At 38.1% G+C, this 18,361-nt stretch overlaps 1 protein-coding gene across 1 annotated transcript in view; it reads left to right on the forward strand.

The window, feature by feature from the left end:
* The first annotated feature begins 228 nt into the window (after nt 1–228).
* The window catches only part of LOC26530795 (dynein axonemal heavy chain 8), a 282,231-nt gene continuing 264,098 nt past the window's right edge, over nt 229–18,361 (forward strand). The window contains exons 1-5 of the mRNA XM_032433316.2: nt 229–311; nt 1,169–1,325; nt 7,959–8,767; nt 8,821–9,385; nt 9,437–10,332. Coding sequence (XP_032289207.2) covers nt 229–311; nt 1,169–1,325; nt 7,959–8,767; nt 8,821–9,385; nt 9,437–10,332 — 2,510 coding nt within the window. The remainder of the gene's footprint in view (nt 312–1,168; nt 1,326–7,958; nt 8,768–8,820; nt 9,386–9,436; nt 10,333–18,361) is intronic.

An 18,361-nucleotide genomic window follows, 5' to 3' on the forward strand; every position in this document is an offset into this window, starting at 1 on the left:
CCGAATCATCACGCAGCTGCATGTGGCTGCTCGCGAAACTCTGCAAGGTGCTATGAGCGGCACCATACTTTAATTCACCTGTATAGAACGCGTGGTCAAATGGATGAGTCTAGAAACGACGCCTCATGGAAAATGGATACAAGTGCACAGCAAGTATCTACAAATCTAATCAACGGACAGGATGAAGTCCTACATTTTACAAGACAGGAGGTCTTGTTACCAAGAGCAATGGTGCTTATCGAGCCCAATCAGAACCAGGGTTCCCAAGCGTTGTTCATTTTGGAGAATGAAACCCAGCAACAAGGAAACGGGTACATATAAAAATCATTGGTTTAGTGCATGAAAGGAATACCGAAGCGTCTATAGGAATTGAGCTATATGATCCACAAGTAAAGCGCAAGATATTTGCGTATGTCCTGCCCAAGGTGAGTCCCAGAATTCGTTTAGCCAATCCTAATTATTTTTTCCGCAAGGTGTCGACATTTTTTTCTCGAGCGATATTTATGATGAGCTGATGCTAGGTGCAGCATACCGAGGACCAACATGATCACCTCTAGCACAAAATACGCATTTGGGCCATATCGTGTTTGGAAAGATCAACGAACCTGCATCGTTGGTATCCTCGCACACAGTGAAGATACACACTCATGATGTCAGTAAGGAGCTCGCAAATGTTTTACGTAAGTTTAGGGAACTAGAGCAATTCGACAATGAGTCCCCAGGTCTCTCACCGGAGGAGAGGTGGCGGAGGACTTTTTTGTCAATACTCATCGTCGCTTATCTTCGGGAAAATATATTGTGCGCTTATCCTTATTGTCCCCTCTGGGTCAAACTATGGTGATTGGTTCGTCATATCGAAGAGCACTGAAGCGACTAGATTATCTGGACAGGCGCCTGCGTGCAGACCCCAGGTTGAAAAAAGCATATTGTCACACCAAATGGAACGAGCTATGCCTAAAATTTATAACATCATGCAGTTATAAAGGAAACATCATCACCTACGAAGGTCCGAGCTGTGTTCGATATCTAGAGTAAGACAATCAATGGGAAGTCATTGAAGGATATCTTAGCATTTGGGCAAAAATTACACATGAAGCTTGCCTGGAGTTATTCTCCATTGGCGTGTTCAAAGATTCGTGTTTACGGCTGATGTTGAACTAATGTACAGGTGCATTAATATTCCAAGGGAAGATGCCCAGTACCACCGCATATTATTAAAACGCGATAAGAACGATGACATAGAGGAGTATACATGCTTCAGCACCCTATTTAGCTCTGCGAGTCATGCAACAGTTAGCTGCGGACGAAAAGGAGACATTCCCATTGTCAGTAGATGTAGGGAAACATCAGATATATGTTGATGACATATTTTCTGGAGCGGATAGTGTTGCAGAGGTGGCAGCTATCCAGAGTCAAGTCATTGGTATGTTACGCAGTGGCATATTTGAGTTGAGTAAGTGGGCAGTAATTGCCCAAAATTGTTAGAAAAGATATCTATCGAATTTCGAGAAACGAAGGGATTGTTGCAGCAGCAGAACTACATATCTTTTGTGATGTATCAACTCAAGCCTATGCAGCGGTTGTATATTTACGTGTTCCTTATCTTACGGAATTGCTGCTGTCAAAATTTAAGGTCTCGCCTGTAAAGACACAATTTACCATACCCAGCGCTGAGTTGTGTGCTGCTCGAAGCTGCAAAATTTTATAAGTATTAAAAGAGAATTTGTGAATTAATATAATATAGTTATGATAGCCATCGGTTGGATCCGTGGAGGAGGTACAAACTGGAAAAAAAAAAATCTGGAGGTCTCGAATGAAAGTCAATGGAGACAAGTTCCCTCGATTGATAATCCTGCCGACCATCTGAGGCGGGGAATTATCGTATCTAAGTTGACTGCATGTGAAATGTGGTGGACTGGACCGCAGTGGTTACAAGGTCCGTAAGAAGGATGGCCTTGCAATAACATTGATCAACAGTCACTCTCATATGTGTGTATTCAGACAATCTTGACTTGCCACAAGATATCATTGGACATGACTTCTACACGACTTCTTCAAATTATGCCATATGTTTAACGTTTTATTCGAAACTCTTGCATAATAGAGTTTGAGCTTAAGCGAAGTGAGTTATTAACAAATGAATTAGAGGAAAGCCTCAAAGAAGTAATAAGATTTGTGCAAAAGGACTGTTTTGAAAACGAATGAAAGACGCTCTCTTCAAGTAAGTCCGTCCCAAGAGAATGAGAAACATACATATTTATTGCCGCACACCACTCCAACTGTATACTTCTTCTATACACTTGAATTTTTATTTACTAAAAATATAGAGACATAAAAAAACGACACACACAAACTCCTAAACATGTATATACACATAAAACATATCACAAAACACAAAAATTTAAAATGTATAGAATTAAGGAAGTATATATCAATAAACTCTGGAGGGGGGATTGGTTCGGTGTGTGACGGTGGGCAAAGGGATACTTCGTACCGCTGCAGGATAGTGGCCTGTGTGTGGGTCTGTATACCCGTGATGGTTTGGAGCGGTTGACGAGCATGAGCTAGTAGGCACCTTTAATGCTGCCTCGCCATGTCTCGGGCCCTCCAGGCCACCACGCTCTCTGTGCGATGCGAATGCTCGATGCCCGACGCGAGCACTCGCTCGCCCATTCCTTCGGGGAGAGAATGAGTGAGAAAGTGAGTGTGTGAGAGATACCTTAGATAGATGAGTGTATAGTACGAGGGTGACATGTGTGTGAGAGCGGGAGTAAGCGAGTCGTAGTGTGACGGCATTATGGCGCCAACTCAATTTAAATCTAACTACTCTCATATCCATACCCCCTGTCACAACACACTGGTCTCACGCAGGACACCAAATATCAGAGATACCTCCCTCACGAACTCAGCTAGTCGTGATTGCACCTTGTATGGAGGCTCATAAGAAGCTGGAATCTTGGCAAGTGGGGCTTTAAGTTGCGAAAGTGGTGCTCAAACAATGCTGCTGTACTGGGATACCAGAAGAGGACAGAGAATCTTCTCTAACGTTTGATGATGGGAGCGACATCACCAAAACTCTTGGACTCACCTGGGACTCAGCGTCGGATTCAATACCTGCAGCAGAGTTAGAAGTTTATGTTGTCTACCAGCATAGAAGAATATGAGCCCTGTGTGTACATCCTTTCTCGACAACTATTAGCCAGTTGTCAAATGTTGTGTTCCAAATCGCGTGTAGCTCTTTAGAAGACAATCACTGTTACAAAGCCAGAGCTCTGTCTTATTATCTAATCTCATGCGTGGGATATCTAAATGAATCTCTTTGAAATATTCTACTGTTGGTCGGATTCTTCTGTATGTCTTTCCTGGCAACGACCGAGCCCTGCAAGCTCAATGTGTTTGTAGCTAATCGCATCACAGCAGTTCAAGAGATAACTAATGGCACTACGTTCATACTTCACTCAACCCGGCAGATACACTCTTGAGAGGATCTACGCCCCCCAGCCCTCTCCCTAACCAGTCTGCGTCTTATGTGATAGCCCTGGTCATAACATATAAAATTGTTATCGATTTGAAATTTGACCCCTGCAGTACTGCTTAAGGAGTAGAACGACATGCATAATTGCCTTATGAAAGGACATCAATTGCGATCATGCAGCTCTGGATGCTGTCGGATCTGCGGGACGAAACATCATTCCCTGCCCTAAATAATAATGATTCTGTTCTGGTCAGCTGACTACGCCTGCTGATTCATCGTCAATACCCCATGCTTCTTTCGCTAGGTCGTCGCCATCTACCTCCACCTCTCTTGTTGCTCAGTATTTCAGTAGTGATGTTGTCCTCTTGGTTACTTCGTTAAAAATCGCTACAGCACTTTGATAAGTTGTCGAGCCAATTTGGATTCCGGTTCTCAGCTTCACATTATATCGTCGCGCCTTGCTCAACAGCTTCAGCTGAAAAAGCAAAACTCCTCAGCTATTGCCTTTGGTCTAGTTGGAGATTGTCGTTTTAAAACAGAAGCAAATACTGTCATTATCACAAAACAGTCACAGCTCTATTAGCGACACGACGATTTGGAAAATTACCGATAACATACTTACAGATCCGTCGTTCCTTAAGCCTCACCGCATGGACTTGCTGTCAAAATTTGAAGAACGTGCGAATTGGTGCGAAGATTTTGGGAGACTCTTGCCTGGAAATTACACCTATTACTTCAAAGGAAGAAAATATTTGCAAAGAACAATTCGTAAAGACTCAAGTGAGGTTGCCTAGTGGCCAATATTAGGTTCGTTTACCCGAATGGAATGAATGGGTACCTTGAAGATTCAATACTCACATTTTTTAAAGTAAAACTTGGATCTGGGTCATATCCCGTGCCGTGACAGAGTCCTGATCACTGTCTTTAAAGAAGACAGTTCAACGACCAAGTTCTTAATCAATCTTGGCAAGTTAGGGCTTCAAGTTGTCGTCTCGTGTCCATACCTGCCACATATATAATAGTTCACGATGTCTATGGCGCCGTCTATCTCATGCTTGAAATATTTAGAATGAAGTTCTTTGATGAAAAATTCTACTGTAAAATAAAATTTGATTGGCTGGCTTCTCACTTCGTTGATATATCTGCCACTTGTATATAATGTAACGCGTATTCGCATATGTTTATAAATTCATACACTGAATCAATCATCCTGGACAAACAGTATCTGATATAAAACATCGTAACCAACTCTTAATGCGGCTCGTCCTACTGTATCAGCTGTATCACTTCACATCCCTTATTTTTGGATTCGACACTCGCCATCATTATCACTATAATTCACAATCGGTTCTTGGACACTTATTCGGACACAATATTGGCCGTGGTTGGAAAATGTGTAATTCCGCCCAAGACCAATCTTCCCAAGGATGATTGAGCGTTGAGTATTGTTGACAATTTTTTATCAGCCAAGCAAAATTTTCCAGTCAAACGTTACATGGCTGTCTTCGTCTGCTTCGCGACTACCGCAATACACCTGGAGCCGATCAGGGTCCTGTCGACGGCTTTATTCTTGAAAGCGCTCATGAAGTTTATCTCGCTTCCATTTTATCGGGGCCAAGATCGAGCTCTTGGACCATAAGCGTCTCTTTATTAGTCACAATATTATTGACTCAGTACATGGCTGACTCCAATAATCCAGCCAAGCATCACTTTTATGGTGCTGATGGCTTTTGTAGTCGCAATTTTGTAGAGTTTCGCACCCTAGTCACTAAGCATATATAATATATATAATAATGCTGGTTGTCTTTTATAGCACTGACATTAACTTAAGCCAAGATCTCGTTGCTGCGCTTTCGGTACACCTCGGCCTATTGCAGTATGCAAGCATATCGGCACGTATCTATTCGGGTTCGGTTGCCTTTGTAAACAAATAATAGTCCCCGACCAATTCTACCTGGCTCTAGTAATTTGCAAAAAATATATAAACAAATTGAAACAAATTAAATCTGTATAATTATTTCTAGTGTGAAAGTTATTGAAAAAGCTCGATAGTGAAAGATTATCCTATATGAAAGATATATACACACACATAAATGTAAGTGCTCAAAAATAAATGTTTGTGAATAATGTGTAAAATTTTTTTAAAAAGTAGTAATCTTTGACAATTTAATCTTTATTTATAAAAGTAGCGGGTATAACCCGGACGGTAAATAGACAACTTTCATACAAAAGTCCGCCAGTTTACCAAATCGGTAAAATTTGTATGTATTGTACTAAAAATAATTTTAAAGCAAATCTGAAAAAATTAACAGCACCAAAAATCTTGAATCGCATTTCACCCGGAGGAGTATAAATTTTTCGAAAAATGTGAAACACGTCTCAAACAATTTTCCATAAAGATTCTTGAAAATAAATTTGAGGGTACCAAATCACTGACCCACATATCCACCAAAGAGAATACATTTTTGAAAAAGTGGTGGAATTTCCCAAATTGCTGAAGCACGTATTCATTAAGTTCTTATGTAGAGCTTGTGTAGAACAAAACTTAACCGCATCAATAAAAATCTAGGAATCGCATTTCTAGCGGGATGCTTTGATTCTGCGAAAAATGTGGAACACGTCTAAAATGAATTTTCATACAAATCCTTGAAATCAAATTTGAGTGCGAAACATCAACCGATCGGATGGTAAACAAAAAAGTTTCATACAAACGTTTTGCGCGATGTTTCCATATTTGCGGGTGGTGTTACCCGAAACTCTGTCTTAACATAAGCCTTTCACAAAAGGTAACTACAGTATTAATTTCAGCTCCCAGCTCTTACGTTTTGAGCTGTGCGGGATTGCGTTAATCAGTCAGTAAGTCAGGACAAACAATTTTATTAAATATAGGGTTATTGTGGAATTTTTACATATTTTGTGATATTAAGTAGTAATTGAATGAGTCAATTAAATATTATTCTGGTTCAAGGGTCGGTATTTAAATATTGAAAACAACATTTATCTTATTACAAGCTTTGCAGAACTCCCTCTTTCTGTTTCCCGCAGCACATATGTCAAAACCAGCTAGATCGGACGACCGGACGAAAATTTAGTTGCTGAATGAAAAAACATTTTGTTTTCATATCATATAACTGCCATAGGAACGTGCCTATTTTATGTATCAAGATATCTTGACCAAACTGGGCATTAACTATTTTCCCTGCGCTTCTTATATACGGGCAAAGCACTATAAGCATTATAAAACGGTTGGGTCTGAAAGGGTATTAAATCTTCGGCCTGCCGAAGATAGCCTTTCTTTCTCGTTTGTCTTTTCATAGGTACCATATTTTCTATAACTTCTATAAAAAATATAAAGCACTTTATGCTCTTTAGATCTTTATCGAATTGGTAGTTATTGTCTAAATATTTCTGTATGCTCACTTCATGTGAGAGTATTTTGTTGTTGTAAATTACCCTCTCTCGTCGTAGCTTTAATTTAACTATAGGGCTACCGTGTTCCAAGTGCTGTAGGTTAATGTATTGTCCGGTCGTATATTTTTTCCGGTATGGCTTACTATACAGTTGTCACTAAAAATTAAATTTAATTTAAAAATCTCTCGCGTCTCAAAGCGCTGGGCAGATTTCGTCAGTGCAGACAAAAGGCCTCCGATATAGAGTGTGCAGCAGCTTACAAGCAGCCGGCAAGCATTATTTGCTTCTTCTAGGCTGTGATTGTGAGTGCTCTCTTTGGTTGTTGCCTACTCAGCTTATACATGCAAGATCGGGCTATACCCGCTAGTATTATTATAGCTAACAATTAAAACTTTACAACCATTTTTATTGGACTAAGTGCTGTCCATTTTCATACCGATTTGCGCAGTCTGCTATTTGACGCAAACATGTAATGCCAATGTAGCTTGCCTTCTGGGGTTCTCTCATATACATATAGATATACAATCGGAATCGTCAATATACAGCGTTTATAATTTGAAACCTAGCCGCTTTTGCTCTGAAAACCCTATTTGGAAGACTACTTCGGGCCGTCTGTGATATTAAGGTGATTTCAGAATTCATATGAAACCAGTTAATCATGTGTGTGTGCGATATACACTTACGATATCAAAATAAAATATACGACTATTAATTATATAGACTAATACAGCATACAAAGCCTGTCGTACGCAAGTAGACCTCCAAGCAAAAAGACCAGTATAGTAAATAATAATATATACCGTCAAAAAATTACAGCATTAATAGTTGTAAGCTATGAAAGCGACGAGCTTTTCACTTTGCTCATGTATTTTAAAACATATTTGAACGAGCTCCCTATTCTGTTTATCGCGCTTCCTATTCTCCCTGCTACTAAGAATGCAAATAATGGCAATTTTGCAGCAGGTTTAACTTTTTGATTATCAGACATTGTCAGACATTGGAATGTGCTAGGTACATGGGGCCCTGACAAGATCACTTTAATTTTTTGATATTAATTAAAATTCTATTACAGCGGATTATTGAATCATATGTTGAAAAACGACAGGGTACCACCTATGGACCTCCAAACCAACGATCAATGACTATATTTATAGATGACATTAACATGCCAGTCATCAATGAATGGGGTGATCAAATTACGAATGAGATTGTTCGTCAAATGATTGAGCAACGTGGATTTTATTCCTTAGATCGCCCAGGAGATTTCTCTACAATTATGGATATTCAAATGCTGTCAGCCATGATTCACCCAGGTGGAGGTCGCAATGATATCCCAAATCGTCTAAAACGCCATTTGTCTATATTCAATTGTACTTTACCAAGCAATAACTCGATTGATCAAATTTTTAAGAGTATTGGTGTTGGTTATTTTTCCCCGAGTCGATTTGAAGAAGATGTTGTACAGATAATACCATTACTGGTACCCCTGACTCGAGTTTTTTGGCAAAACGTTAAGGTCAAAATGTTGCCTACTCCAGCTAATTTCCACTATGTGTTTAACTTAAGAGACCTCTCACGCATTTGGGAAGGCGTTCTAAAAGTTAAGAGCGAAGAATGTAACACTGTAGATCAGGTGCTTAAATTATGGTGTCACGAGTGCACCCGAGTAATTGCAGATCGCTTCACCGTTGAGAAAGATAAAGTTTGGTTTTTAACTCGTATGCGCATTGATGCAGAATTTTATCTAGAAGAGTTTTTTGAACATTTTCCTGAAGAAGCATCTTATTGGGTAGACTTTTTGCGCGATGCCCCGGAACCAATGGAAGACGACGATGAGGATATTTCATTAGAACCCCCTAAGATCTATGAGGAAATACCAAGGTAATAATTTATTTTTTCTTTTTTAAAATTATTAATTAAAACTTTTTTATCAGTTTTGAATTTGTACGAAATAAAGTCATGTTCTTCATGTCACAATTTAATGAGTACATACGTGGCCTTAATATGGATCTTGTATTTTTCTCAGATGCACTGAAACATTTAATGATAATTTCCCGTATACTTAGTAATCCTCGTGGCAATGCACTGCTGGTGGGCGTGGGTGGGTCGGGAAAACAGAGTTTGACTCGACTGGCTTCATTTATAGCAGGATACAAATTTTTTCAAATTACTTTAACACGTTCCTACAACACCGGTAATTTAACTGATGATCTAAAGTTTATGTATCGAACTTCTGGCTTAGAAGGCAGCGGCATGACCTTCATATTTACAGATAACGAAATAAAAGAAGAGTCATTTTTAGAATTCATTAATAACATATTAAGCTCTGGTGAAATAGCTAATCTGTTTGCTAAAGATGAGATGGACGAAATTTACAATGAACTTATCCCAATCATGAAAAAGCAACAACCAAGAAGGCCACCAACTCAAGAAAACCTATATGATTTTTTCATAACGCGCGCTCGTTCTAATCTTCATATAGCTCTCTGCTTTTCACCGGTATATTTGTAACGTAATAATCATTAAGTTATTTAAATAATTTTTTTACAGGTCGGGGAGAAATTTCGACTGCGTTCACTTAAATTCCCTGGCCTTATTTCCGGTTGTATAATTGATTGGTTTCAGAAATGGCCAATAGATGCATGTGTGGCAGTATCCCGTCACTATCTTGGTGAGCTGGAACTTATATGTAGTGAAAAAGTTAAAGATCAGGTCGTTGATATTATGAGTTGGATTCACGAATCTGTACAAGATGCATGCTTTAGTTATTATGATCGTTTTCGCCGCCTAACATTTGTCACGCCCAAATCTCTAATATCGTTTTTGGAAAGCTACAAAATTCTTTATAAACAAAAGCAAAATCATATTGTCATAATGTCGGAACGTATGAGCTCTGGCTTAGACAAACTAGATGAGGCAGGCGCTTCTGTATCTGTGCTTAAAAAGGATTTAGTTGAAATGAATAAAGTTATTGCATTAGCTACTTCGGAAGCAGAAGAAGTGTTAGCAACTGTGGAACAATCCAAAGGAGCAGCTGAAATTGTTAAAGTAGAAGTGGCACAAAAGAAAGGTTCAGCGGAAGTTCTCGTAAAAAATATATCTGCTGTAAAACAAGTGGCAGAAGCTAAGTTAGAAAAGGCCTTGCCTGCTTTGGAAGAAGCCGAAGCAGCACTTAAAACTATTAAAGCGGCTGATATTGCTACTGTTCGCAAGCTTGGAAAACCCCCATACTTGATTACTCTTATTATGGATTGTGTCTGTATATTATTCCGCCGTCAGATTAAACCCATTCGTCCTGATACGGAGAAGACTTTTATACAAAGTTCCTGGGATGAGTCCCTTAAGGTGATGTCGGACACCAGCTTCCTTAGAAAAATCGTTGAATATCCAACTGACTTAATCAATGCTGAAATGGTTGACATGATGATCCCATATTTTCAGTATCCGTAAGTATATTAATAATTAAGTTTCATTGAGTAGATTCATAAATAGCCTTTTAAATGTAAATGAATATAAAATAATTTTACCGAACATAAAACTTAGCGAAATATAAACTTTCATTTATCACTTTGTATGCCTCGAACCTCGAATAAAAATGTGTAAAACCGGTATAATATAGTTATTCAAATGTATGTATCAGGCAGAATGAAGCTTTTCCGACCCCATAAAGTTTATATTTTCTTGATCAGAATCAATAGCTGAGCCGATTTCTGTCCCTCCCTCCGTATGTATGAACGCAAGGATCTCAGAACTAGAGAGTTGTAACGAACGTAGGTCCTCCTAATGCCCTCATAGTACGAATTTCTTCCGAAACCGTTTTCAGGTACAAATCGAAATCAAAATTCCGATTTTCGATAATAAGAGCTAAAGTCACCAAACTTTTAATATATATAGCTTCTAGAATATTATGCACAGATCAAGAATCTTTCATTTAATAGCTTTCGTGGCCTCCCTGCAACCACCATTAAACTTAAATTATTCCCTTAGCACCGCATTGCACCGATCGTTCCCATAGATTCCAGGGAATGTAATCCTCATCATCCATCTGGTTGCCCAAATGTCTATACAGATGCTTATTTTCTTCTATGTAGTCCGAGGACTTGACTGAAAAGTAGAATTTGGCCGAAAAGTCCGGACAAGCCAACACATTCGAAATCGTCTTATCCATGACCATTACTACACTTTCTTAAAGAGCGCCGTTGGCGGCTGTACCTGACTCGCGAAGTTAGCAACGAAATGCCTGTAACACGAAATTATCCCGAGAAACAGCCGTAACTTCTTACGATTAGTTGGGGCTCTAAGGTTACTTATCGTCTCTGTCCTCCGGATCGGTACACATCTCTTCCCCGCCAATGACATGTTTCAGAAAGACCAATCTTTCCCTGAATAAGCAGCATTTCTTTCTATTCAACCTGAGATCGGCAAGATGCTCCATCTCCAGCCTTGTCCAATGCTCGATGGAAGTCGCCAACGCTGAATGATAATACCTGTCCTTCAATTGCTTGTTAGTCTTCAGCCAGATCTTGTGCATACCTACCAGTTCCAACTCCATGAACTTCCGTAGTTGCGGATCCGGCGGCCACCCCGCTTTCTGGTGTAATTTTCCTTGAGACCAGCCAATAAAATCTGAAAATAAGGTTCCGTGGCGCCGTATATTTCATGCTTGAGATATTTAGAATGAAGTTCTTTGATGAAAAATTTTACTGTGAAATAAAATTTAACTGGCCGCCTTTTTACTTCGTTGAAATATCTGCCACTTGTATACAATGTAACGCGTATTCGCATATGTTTATAAATTCATACACTGAATCAATCATCCTGGACAAACAGTATCTGATATAAAACATGGTAACCAACTCTTAATGCGGCTCGTCCTACTGTATCAGCTGTATCACTTCACAGCCCTTTTTTTTGATTCGACACTCGCCATCATTATCACTATAATTCACAATCGGTTCTTGGACATTTTTTCGGACACAATATTGGCCGTGGTTGGAAAATGTGTAATTCCGCCCAAGACCAATCTTCGCAAGGATGATTGAGCGTATTGTTGACAATTTTTTATCAGCCAAGCAAAATTTTCCAGTCAAACGTTACATGGCTGTCTTCGTCTGCTTCGCGACTACCGCAATACACCTGGAGCCGATCAGGGTCCTGTCGACGGCTTTATTCTTGAAAGCGCTCATGAAGTTTATCTCGCTTCCATTTTATCGGGGTCAAGATCGAGCTCTTGGACCATAAGCGTCTCTTTATTAGTCACAATATTATTGACTCAGTACATGGCTGACTCCAATAATCCAGCCAAGCATCACTTTTATGGTGCTGATGGCTTTTGTAGTCGCAATTTTGTAGAGTTTCGCACCCTAGTCACTAAGCATATACAATATATATAATAATGCTCGTTGTCTTTTATAGCACTGGCATTAACTTAAGCCAAGATCTCGTTGCTGCGCATTCGGTACACCTCGGCCCATTGCAGTATGCAAGCATATCGGCACGTATCTATTCGGGTTCGGTTGCCTTTGTAAACAAATAATAGTCCCCGACCAATTCTACCTGGCTCTTGTAATTTGCAAAAAATATATAAACAAATTGAAACAAATTAAATCTGTATGATTATTTCTAGTGTAAAAGTTATTGAAAAAGCTCGATAGTGAAAGATTATCCTATATGAAAGATATATGCACACACATAAATGTAAGTGCTCAAAAATAAATGTTTGTGAATAATGTTTATTTACATTTAGAATAACAGTGTCTTTAGTATAAATTTTTTAAAAAGTAGTAATCCTTGAAATTAGTTATGTTTAGAAGGCACTACTGAATTATGAACCCTTGTCATGGATTAGCTTTTACGAATAACCAACAGGCATATGCGTGCTTAGAAAATGTACCAATACGAGACAGGTAGCAATTGACTTTTGAATTGTTCTGGAAAATTATCCTTTAATTTTGAAAGTACTTGTTCGCTTCTATTTTCTGGATTAGTTTTATGAATGTCATAATCTGTTAGATTTTCATAGAGGATTTTGCTTACTTTGACCAATCGGTCGAAATTAGTTGTGTTTAGAAGGCACTACTGAATTATTAACCCTTGTCATGGATTAGTTTTTTACGAGTCCCCAACAGAAACATGCGTGCTTAGAAAATGTACCAATATAACACAGGGTGCAAATGTAGTTAATTGTATAGATATCTATATGGCTGAAGTCTGGGGGGCTGTTCAGGTGAACTGGAATTATGTTATCTAACTTTGTCTGTCGTATTTCATGGCTAGGCATGCTAGCTTTGTTTGAAGTAAAGTGTTCTTTTTAAGTGAAAAGTTTCATTAATACCGTGATGGTTATCATTATTGTGATACTCGTTAAAAAGCATGTTGAATTGTGAATCCGTGTCACCCGATGCCGTAGGACTTCCCAAAGTCGACAGAAACAATTAATTTTACAACAGCCGCTAGAAGGCTAGTCGTCCGGATTACCGGCTGTTTTAAGTACCGCAGTTAATAGTGTTCCGACTGTCCTACCTGTGGCTAGAGGCGTAGTCTAGTCAGTTTCCACCGAAGAGACATCTTTTTGTTTCTAGGCTTGCCCCTCACTTCTGGATGTAAAAGCCTTTATACATGCAAAAGTTCATGCCCTCGATATAATGGAAGACAAATTTAAGTTCGCTTACTTTAAAATAATTATTTACCGAATTATAGGAATATAAGGCCAAATTGAAAAATCTGACTCCGATTTTATTACCACCTAATTCTAACTTAACTTGCTGAATAAAAAACTAATTTCTTCTTTCGAGCTTGCCTATCAGAAAGTTAGAGGTCTTAAATCTAAAATCGCCAACCTGTATTTAGATTAGCTTTTAATTTCCATATTATCGCCTTTACTGAGACCCTGATGAAACCGGATATTCTCAGACTCTTAAATTTGTACCTCCAAATAAGCCACTTATACTTACTCTTTCATAAGAACGCATTGATTGATTTTCGCATCTCGGAGATTGAGCTGGTGGCTGTATTTGGTATTTTGTCTATCTTTATTTCATGTTAATATTTACCTCCTCAAATCAGCTATCTATCTCCCTCTTCTTCGTCAAACGAATTTATTGATGGTCTATATAAACTGTCCTTACGGCAGGTTAAGGCAGGTGCGCAACTCAAGAAACACATCTCTTGATTTAATTTTCGTGTTGGATTCGTTCAACAGTGTTGTGTACAGGATCAATCCACTTACACTTCCTGAAGACTCTTTTCATCCAATTCTGGAAATAACCATTGATCATCAAAGAATTGACCTGATAAAAGACACTTTTCATCCAAATTTGGGGATGGTCATTGACTCACCAGACCGAGTCCCTATCAAGTTGTTTTCGAAAGGCTGATTTCCATAAGCCAATTGATCTTATTCTGCAAGTCGACTGGTCCCAACTGTACAATTGTGCACATATTGATGTTGCCATTAAACTTTTTTATTATACCTTGTACTCAATTTTTGATGACTGCGTCTTAATCAGCCAGCGATGCCTGTTAGGACTCCCTGGTCAAAAAACGTGAAGTCGAGGTGTTATAAAAAGCTTAAGCAGTTGCCCGACCAAATTTTTCCTCTCAAAATTCCATCCGTTACAAGAATTACCTTTGACGTTGTCGCCTTCAATTTTCACATAAAGCTGCCATAGGAACGATCGGTCAAAAATTAAGTTTTTTTTGTTTGTTTTTGTTTTTTGTTTTTCAAGAAATCTTGACCAAGCTCGACATTTATTAGTTTTACTACTTACTATCTTCATATAAATGCCATCCTCTTTTGATTAAGATCTTTCGATTAACTAAGCTCCCTTTCATTTTTGCAAAATCTTATTTACATCGGACTATTATATCTATTATCTGACATTGGTACGATCGGTCGAAAACTAGATTTTTGATTAAAAACCTATTTTGTGTATCAAGATATCTTGACCAGGACCGGCATTTTCTCTGTGCTTCTTAGATATGGGCAAAGCACTTTAATCATTATGAAAAGGTTGGGTTCGCAAGGGTATTAGATCTTCGGTGTGCTGAAGATAGCCTTGTTTTCTCGTTTTGATTTGTTATTGTATTTGTACACATAGTCGTAGCTTGTAGTTTGTACAATGGGCCATCAATGTCTTTACAAAATGCCGGCGTCTTAGTATTTTGTATGCATTATATTATGCAAAAGTGTCGTTATATGCTTCCTGAACCAAACTAAATCAGACTTTATTGCAGTAAATGTACAGGTTTGGTTACGTTTAAGGATGGATTTAAGGATTTAAGATATTTTATCATTGTCGAATAGACGCCAATTTTATTTTCATAAGGTACACTTAAGTTATATTTCTGTGGAGGACTTGATTCTAACATGAATTGCATACAAAAATCGTTAGTGGTTTCCTTAAAGTTCGGATTATTTTTTGGGTTGTATGCGACTGAGCGCATCTGTCAAAACATTAAGAGAGCACTGTTAATATATGAAGTTATAATCACAGTCGGCCTAACGGAGTTTCCAGCGTAAAAGTGCCATGTAAGTTGGGTTTGATGTATCGCCCCAAGTGGTTAGTGGTCCGATACAAGAGTGAATTTTCAGCCGTATAGGTCAGGTCAAAATTGTTTTAATGCTCACTTTCTATGGTAAAAGCTGTTATCTGCCTGTATACTATTCATTTCTACCCGGTGGTAAGTTGAAAACTAATTTGATTTTTCCAATTGATCTATAATATAATTAATCTTGGAAATGAGGTAGCGGTTTAATATTGAATTTTCATTGAGTTTTCTGTAATCTATTGCTAATCTCCATTTACATACCCTTGCAGAGGTTATTATAATTTTGTCGGGAAATGTGTAACGCATAGACGAGAAATCTCCGAGCCCATAAAGTATATATATTCTTGATCAGTATGAACAGCCGAATTAGCCATGTCCGTCTATCTAACTGTCTGTTTTTATGAGAACTAGTCTCTCAGTTAGTTTTAAAACTCTTTCTGTCGTTCGCAGCACATATATCAAATCCAGCTGGGTCGGACCGCTATATCAAGGTCAAGGTCAACATATCATGACTAAACTCGGCATTTATTAGTTTTACTAATTATTAATCCACTCTAACTTATATCTGGCATAAGAACGATCGGTCAAAAACTAAGATCTCGTATAAAAACTTTTGTGGTTTATCAAAATATCTTGACCAAACTTTTCCCTGTGCTTCTTAGATACAGGCTAAGCACTATGACCATTACGAAAAGGGTGGGTATGTAAGGGTATTAGATCATCTGGGTGCCGAAGATAGACTTTCCTTCTCGTTTGTTTTGTTCTTGAATTCTTTTTTTCGTACTCTCGACACTGAGCCCTTGTCCTTATAGAATATGTCGGTGTATTGGTTACATAATTGGATAAGGGATTTATTTCTTGTTTGTTAAGTTGCTCTTTTTTATTTTAATTAAACCATTAGGATTGGTATGCTAATTATAATTTTCATTTATTCATAAATAGTCGACAAAACGAGTGCCTTGCTCACTATTCAATAGATTATACATATTAATGCAAATTAATTGCTAATAGCTAAAGTTGGGTTGGTCAACCGAAAAGGACAATAATTATCAATAATCAACTAATGTAGAAGCACAACACCGAGAAGTGCGTATGGTTGGTTAACGACGGATGCAAGAGCAGTATTTAAGGAAGCGAGTGGGTGAGAGGAATATGAGTGAACACACAGGAGGAATTGGTTCCCACTTGACCATGCTGCAGCAGCATATTCCAAGCATACACGCTCCACATCCATATGTTGGCAGCCAAGCATTGTCCGGATTTATTTAGAATAGATGTTTACAAATTCCAGTTTATAAAATTTGAAGCTTAATATAATCACAAAGTTTTTGATATGGTATAGTTAAGGGTTTTATCCCGATATGATATAGCAAGTGTAATTATGTTTGTCTCATTTTTTCTTTGTAATTGATTGTGATTAATTGAGCATAACATCTTTAGACTGAAAGCGACGACAGCATTACTAGTATTTGGCATGCCATGCTGTTCTAATAAAGTTCTGTGAGGGAGAGGAGGTGACGTAAAATGGCAAGAGTGCAGGGCAACGCTAGGTGAAACATATCTGCTTGAGACAGAAAGCAGAATGCTGCAAATCAAAGTAATTTTTTCAAAAAATTTAGGAATAGCGGTCAGTTTTGCAATGATTACAATCATTTTGTATATCAGACTTCTCACCTTTCTTGTGAAGAGGAATTATATAAGATTTTTTCCAAAGGGATGGACGGTCAGAAGTTTCAAGGGATAGATTAAAAAGCTTTAGCAATGGATAAAGAAGGGAAGAACTACACTTCTTGAGTAGACAATAAGGAATATTGTCAGGCCCAGGAGAGTAAGATTTTAATGAGTGTAGCTAAAAGGGAAAAGGAGTCTAAAATAATGGGAGGAGGTATAGAACTATAGGAAGAAATATTTAGCCAAGTCTGTACACGAACCAGACTTTTGAAACCTTTTTTATCTTGGGAATACATACATCTTAGAGGGAGATTAGAATCTTTTAAAAAAAAAATATAATTATTCATATCAACAGAGTCATAAAAGGCCCATAAGGAACATAAATAAGCTGATTCAGCAATGAATAATTTTCTTTGCGAAAGCAACGGCGGGACTTGATGGCTGATGAGCACGAAATGAGAGGATTACAATTGAGCATTGCGATCTCTAAAGTAGGATGATATACATCCTCAGGAAGACATAAAGGAGGGGACCTAGACACATTAGAAATAAGGTAATTGTTAACAAAGACAAGGTCAAGTGTTCTATTCATGTGATTAGAAAATAAATTGAATTGAAACAACGAAAGATCAATTACGCAGTCTATATAATGTGCTGAGGGCTCTAGATAATTTTCAGCAGTAAATAATGATGTTCGGCAAATTAAAATCACCCAACACCATAAATAGGTCATTATCACGCATGTGTGAAGAAACTTCTTTAATACAAGTAACATGTTTCATATAAACTTGAAGTTCAGAAGAAGTAGGGACATAAGAGCATGTATAATAGATATTCAGTATAGTAAAAGGCACCTGAACTGAGACAACTGCGCTTCAGTAGGCGTACTACTATAAAAGTTTTGAGAGTGGCGTTAACGATAATTAATACCCCACCACCTCGAATTGGCCGATCATTTACCATATTTTATTGAAAATGCAATTATATCCAAATCGAAGGAAGTGCTGGCCGTGAAAAGATTTTTAAGCTGTGAAATGAGACATCTGACATTCTGATAATGAATAAAGATTTGTTCAGAAGATGAAGTTAGTTTGCTGGGCTAGAAATGGTTCCATGTAATGAAGGGACTGGAAGGGGGTGACAGCCTCTCTAAGCTTTTTATACCCTTGCAGAGGGTATAATAATTTTTTTGTGAAATGTATAACGCATAGGAGACACCTTCGATCCCATAAAGTATATATATTCTTGATAAGC

Source organism: Drosophila virilis, unplaced genomic scaffold, assembly GCF_030788295.1.
Source record: "Drosophila virilis strain 15010-1051.87 unplaced genomic scaffold, Dvir_AGI_RSII-ME tig00001657, whole genome shotgun sequence".
Lineage (NCBI taxonomy): Eukaryota > Metazoa > Arthropoda > Insecta > Diptera > Drosophilidae > Drosophila > Drosophila virilis.